The sequence below is a fragment of the Spermophilus citellus genome, assembly GCF_964194105.1.
Source record: "Spermophilus citellus genome assembly, contig: SCAFFOLD_114, whole genome shotgun sequence".
Taxonomy (NCBI): Eukaryota; Metazoa; Chordata; class Mammalia; order Rodentia; family Sciuridae; genus Spermophilus; species Spermophilus citellus.
The window spans coordinates 1,092,719-1,099,335 of NW_027672907.1; the positions used below are offsets into that span (position 1 = coordinate 1,092,719).

A 6,617-nucleotide genomic window follows, 5' to 3' on the forward strand; every position below is an offset into this window, starting at 1 on the left:
TTTTTTCCAAGTTCCCCACATTTGCTCTTAATGTGGGTATAAGATTTACTGACATTTTGGGGTGCAGATATAGCCTCAGGCTACATTCTCATCTTCACAAAGTAGTCACATTAAAGCCTCCTTATCCATTGTATTTCCCTGCGGTAATTTTCATAGAATTTCAATGGGGAAGGCAATTTCACAGTTGTTTGTTTCAAGTTCAGTGTGGAGTTTACAGGAGATCTCATAAGGAAAGCATCTAGCTCCTTGCCTGATGCGTAGTTTATAATAAAAATATTAGCTTCCTTTTCACTCTGAGTGATATTGTGTTAGTCATTGAACATGCCATTTTGAAATTTTGGAAATTTACATTTTGACCAAAAAGTTTTGCTTTCTGGAAGATTAAATGCCTCTGAGTGCGGCCAAGGATAAAACTATAATGGGTATAAAGGATAGCTGTCTCATTCCATCTAGCCTTGGCCTTCATCAGTCCAGAATGAGCTTACATTACACAACTCTTTCACACTCCACTCTATCATTAGTAGTGAGTCATATGTTTAGTGAGGCACAGTATATAGCTGGTTTGGTGTTGGGTAAGATGTGCTTATTTCTACCAGATTTGGAATGGCTTTCAAGGAGCCAAAAAAACATTTACTTTTGCTGATCTCTTGGAAAAAAAAAAGTTTTTCTTTTATCGCTATTGGCTTTGATGTCTTAGTTATTATCAAGCAGTAAACTTAAAAGTGGACGGAAATCAAATCTTAAGGAAAGAAAACTAATATGCTTGTATAATATTTAATTCCTTCTTCCAGTTTCCAGCTAGTAAAAAATAAATCAGTGGCAGGCTGCATGTGCAGAAGAATGGAAATAATAAAATGGAGGAAACACTTAACCAACCACAAGAGCATTTTTAAACTTAGATTATTGTGTATATACATCTATAAAGTTAGGGTTGTGATGCTTTATCTTCCTAACATAATGTAGGATCTAATTCCATGTAATGAATTATATAAACACTCCTGATTTTGTTTCACAATACAATTTTATTGTTGTGTTAAGATAGCAGTCGAGTAATTTAAGTTTGCTTCAGAATTTATTTTTATTTTCACAGGTTTTTGCGTATTAAATATTTTAAATTAGGATTTTCTTATGGTTACTGTTTGTGGTAGCTCCATGATTATTTTCTGTCAGTGCTAAAAGACCTCTTGCTGTTACATTTTAGAAAATAGGATTACCTCCCCCATCTTTTTGCCTATATTTCCTTGGCTTCAAATTAATTCCACTTATTGCATCCTCTAAGCTTTCTATGAAAACATTGTTATGTAATATGTAGTTTTTTTCACAGTAAATTTCTTGAAACTTCATCATTGATGCATTTGAATTGCAATTGTTAAAAATCACCTTTATATCAATTTTAATAGTTGGCCCCCTTATTTTTCTGGCTTGTCCGTCCTTACCTACTTCTTCTAATTTTTATACTATTTCGTGTTCTTGAAATTTCTTTTTGTAGTGTGGTGGTAGGTAATATTTTTCTCATGAGAACTTTTTAAAAATTTATTTTGTCAGAAAGTGTAAAAATCTTTTTAATGTATTATTTGTATGATAGTGATAACATGTCTTTAAATGCAGATATGAAAATTGTTCTTAGTGCCTCAGAATGTTTTAAATTTGGAAGCATATACACATTATTAGTATATTTTCTCAGAGAAGAATCTATAATTCAGTATAAATGTATGGAATGCAATTTTATGAATTTTATGAAAGTTTACAACTTTCAGCATTTTTTCTACTTTGTAATCAGATATGTAGAGAACTCAAAACATGGTGTCAAAGGGAGGATTGGTTACAGTAAAGAATCTACAATTGCACAGTAAGCTCATAACTGAGTGCTTAATAGTCCTTGCTTACTATGCTTGGGTTATAAAAAAATGTACAGTTTAAAGAATCATTCTCATTTTAGAAAATTCATTTCAAATAATTAAATTTCAGAATTATAACAGTTTTTTAAAAATTAATTCCTCTACTGCACACACAAGTAGACTAAAATCTAGGGAAATGAAGATGACTTAACCAAATTAGTTGTAGGTGAATAAATTTTGGATCCTGTTTCATTGCTTTTTATTCTATAACATAAATTCTGTTTGTTTTCACAATACCGGTAGAGAGGCAGGCAAATAGCAGACATTTCAATCAGTAGGTTCTTGTGTGCAGTTTTAGAATATCAAATTCTTGTGTGATGACTTCACTTAAAATTCTTAGGGAAAGGTCTTTATTTTGATATGTGTAAAATGTGTCTATTAGGTGCAAGCCTCTATTTTCAGAAAGTAAGTAGTAAGTAGTGCTATACAGTAACTAAACAGGACCATGGCATCTTTAGAAGGTGACAAGTAGAAAATGGAGTACTTCTTGAGACAAGGTGGTCAAGGCAAATGGCTAAGAGTGTGTAGTATTTGAGATTTCAGAACTTCAGGCAGCTACTTCAAGAGCCAGACTCAGAAGAAATAGAAAGTTCACTGTTCAAACAAGAACAAGCTATGTTCACAGCAGAGAAAGAAGTTTCATGAGACTAGAACATATTGAATCATAGGGGAAAGTGGGAGTATTTTGCAAACAGTTCACTTCCCAGTAGCCTGACTTGCTACTTGTGCTCTAAGTGAGTGGTCATACTCAGACAATTCTGATTAAACCCTTGTTCAAGCATAATTAATAACATTCCTCTATTAAGTGCTCTGGGTTAGATGATAAATTATACTATAGTAAACTTACTAGAAATTGGTGTAAGAAGGCTTCACAGAGAAGAAAGTATTTAGGGCCCAAAAATGAAATATACTTATTTATTATAGGAAGATGAAACAGAAATGGCAATTAGAAGGGTTAGGCTTAGGGTTAGGGTTAGAGAACAAGAAACCTGAGAAGCCACATATTCCAGATCAATAAGAATGTGAAGCAGTAGAGTACACTACAGGAAGCATGAGTAGTTCAAGGAGGTTGGTTTCTGGTGGAAGAAATAATACGAAAATCTGTTGGTAGAGGGGTGATTTGTGTCTTACCCAGAAGGGGTAAGGGCAAAATTGTTCCTTGTTATTCCACAAAATAAATACATTGAGATTCTTTGGGTTGTTATCAGGAAGAAAGCTAGTGTATCTTTTCTTTCTCTTTTTGTTTTGGTTCTGTATATTTGAAATGTTTACTACTCTATTTTCCAACAATTCTGGACTGTATCCTTTTAAAGATCAGTCATTGTTAAAACCTGGAAAGGTCAGGCTTTTTCTGATACACACACCCAATCAGTAGTTGTATAACGTGGTAGAATAATAATTGACTTTCAATCTTGGTACAGGCATTTAAATTCAGTTTAAAAAATAATAAACTTCACTTAATAATACACTTATACTATTGAGATAATATGGCCTCTTGAGAAGAGGGGTAGAATTGTGGAAATGCATAACTAATATGCTGTGATACTATTTGTTTAAAAAGTAATATGATAGAGTCTACTCTAAAATGTTCACATGAGAATTTTTACTGTAAGCATTTACAATGATACATTATATATTTAGGGTAGTTTCTAGACTTGGCGAACAGTTTACAAAGTGCATATTACATGGCATTGCTACTTAAACATAAAGAATGCTATTGTGATGAAGTAGCATATTTGATTTTACACAGTAGTTAATGTTTTGTTGTTGTTGTTGTTGTTGAACATAAAAGATACGCTTGGCATTGACAAAGCTTTTGGAAGGCTTTGCCCTGAGCATGCCTATAACTGACCTCATGTGTTACCAGTTACCATTATCTTCATCATATAGACAACCTCTCAATGTCTTTCTCTTTTTCTGTGTGAACATAATAGATCTATATATTTTCTTTATTTTTGTTTTAGCCATAATTAATATATTTGCTTTTTCCCCTTCAGTCTGGAGAAATGAATTTTAAGAAAATAACCTTCATTATTCAATTAACTGTTGCCTTATCCTAATTATTAATTTGTTACATTTCAGCATTAATAGCTCCCTGGGGGAAAAAAAAAGAATAATTAATTTCCTACACTGTTCTTTGTTTAAATATCCCAGAAATAATTATCAAAGCATTTATTTAGTTAAATATTGTTTTTTGAATACAAGTAGTTATTAATACTGTTTAAATTTAAAAAATAATCTCTAACAAAAATAACTAACTAGAAGATGGGTTTATAGATGTGTCAATGATTAAGAAATACGTGAGGATAGTATTTTTTTTAGTTACCACATATTGTCTAATTTTTGTTTCACTTTTTTTGAACAAAAGCATATACTTTAAATTTCATCTCATATCTACACATGTATAAAATTAGCATATACAAGAATTTAATAAGTATTATTATTTTAGTCAGCTTTTGCATTGCCGTGACACAAACAGCCAACAAGAACAACTTAGAAGAAGGAAAATTCATTTGGGGATCACAGTTTCAGAGGTTTAGTCCATAGATGGCTGACTCTAATGCTCTGGACCCAAAGGAAGACACAACATCATGGGGGGAACACATGGCAGAGAGAAGCTGCTCCCTTCATGGCAGCAAGGAGGCCAGGGTTGGCAGGGCAGCACTGAGAAGATGAACCAGGGCATCTTCTGACCACCTCCTCTAGCCACGCTCCACCTGCTTACAGTTACCAACCACCATTCTATCCATTCAAACTAGAATGGACCGATTAAGTTCCAGTTCTCATGATCCAATCATTTTGTCTGAATATTTTCTGTATTAGTATCAACTTTTGCGGGACACTTTATACCCAAATTTAAAAAAAAACATGTTTTTTAAACTTATAAATGTTTATTTGCAACTAACTCTGTTTCCTTAATAATTTTCTGGCCCTAAAATTATGTTTGTTTGTTTTGGGAGATGAGTAAGGCCCAGAATATAAGAAAGTAATATGAAATATTCTGTAGAAATAGCCAAGCCTTGTCCAAGTCCCAGTCTTGTCTTTTAGTTTAAAATAGTAGGCTTTATAATCACAGGTTTATCTTTACTCACCAGCTTTTAACTAATCAAAGTTTAAAATACTTAAATTAAGCCATGACTACTAGTTATTATAAATCCTTAAAAAACATATTTCCCCCTTTAAGAGGAGATATTTTGGGGTTAAAAGACAATTTTTAATATTTACTAGATGAACAGTAAATAACAGGCTCTTCCAACAGCCATCAGTACTTACCATTTTTATAGTTTTTGTGTTTCTATATGCAGCTCATGGTTTGCAACTCATTTTTATAACAATTTTTTTTCTAGTTTTAATGCCCTGAACTTTAAACAAAAAGGGAATCCCACACAACAAGAGATGATAATTAGACCACAACTCCATAAGCCTGGCAGTATTATAGATGATTTCAACATACCCTTTTTCCCTTATTTTGTTTTTTATTTGAATATCCATATCAGGTGAAGCTTAACATCATTAGTTTTGCTCTTAGTAAATCCCTACGTATAAAAGCAATGCAATCTATTGTTTCTATAAACATATTTACAGCCTTAAAATTGGACCCAACTTTTTCCTTTTCCTTTTCGATATGTTTTCAGGATAGCATTACATAGCAATTCTTGAGGTGCAATTTTAAGGAGTTGTGTGGCTCTGTCTGCAATAATTATAACCTTGCAAGGCTGACCTGAAAGTAGTCTCAAAAAAATTTGAGCTTGGGAATATTTTTTCCACTTCTGTTACTAAGTCTAATTCAGAGTGAGTCATTATCGTGCCTGCCTATGTTCTTTCAATAACTGAAATGTAAGAAATAAATATATCAGTATGGATAGACCTGCTTGTGCATGTGCGCCAGAGACAGAAGCTATTCTAAAGTACTATTAAAATCAACTCACATTTGTAATATACCTTTAAATATGTTCATTTTCATTATACGAGTAGTCTGCAGAACATTTAAGAAACAGAATTTCAAGAAAAGGAAATTCTTGCAATGTTCTGCAATTAAAGGAAAGGCACATGAAATATGACTAAATAATGAGCGTGACATTACATCTTAGCTTCAAATCACCTTTACCACTGCACTTATTCTTTTCTAAATGCAGCTTTATCATTTTCTACAATTACCATTTTCTGAGTTGAAGCTCACTTTGTACTTTGTAGGTCAATTTCTTCTGGAAGAAGCTCGCTTCGTAGAAGCAGCAGAAATGGCAAAAAAAGCAGCTGAGCTGGATAGTACAGAGTTTGATGTTGTCTTCAATGCTGCCCACATGCTCAGGTCAGATTTTGCTACTAAACCTTAAAAGACCAATGCCCTGCTTTTAAGAAAATAATTATACTATTTTTTTCATATCATACTATGCATTCTATATTGTAAATGTCAATCAGGTTGCAGATCCATGTGAAAAGTAGAACTATTTTTTTTTTCATTATAGTCTAGTGATCAATACACATGGCATATGAGCTCTCAGTATTCTGAAAATCATTGAGGACTCCCTCCCCAACTTGCTTTCCCTTCCCTCCAAAATTACTGGTCAGAAAATACAAAAGATAAACTGCAAAATTGAATTGAATAATTATCTAATTAAATGTCTCCACAACAAAACATTATGTCAATTAATCAATTGCATCTGCATATTTGTGTATTTGTATTAATTATTATTGAATATGGCATGTGGATGCATTTTA

At 32.6% G+C, this 6,617-nt stretch overlaps 1 protein-coding gene across 1 annotated transcript in view; it reads left to right on the forward strand.

Annotated features, from left to right (window-relative positions):
• Window positions 1-6,232, forward strand: part of LOC308640370 (protein O-mannosyl-transferase TMTC2-like) — a gene marked incomplete at both ends in the record, with an annotated part of 182,484 nt that extends 176,252 nt beyond the window's left edge. The window contains one exon of the mRNA XM_081312304.1: window positions 6,093-6,232. Coding sequence (XP_081168430.1) covers window positions 6,093-6,232 — 140 coding nt within the window. The remainder of the gene's footprint in view (window positions 1-6,092) is intronic.
• Window positions 6,233-6,617: the final 385 nt, after the last annotated feature.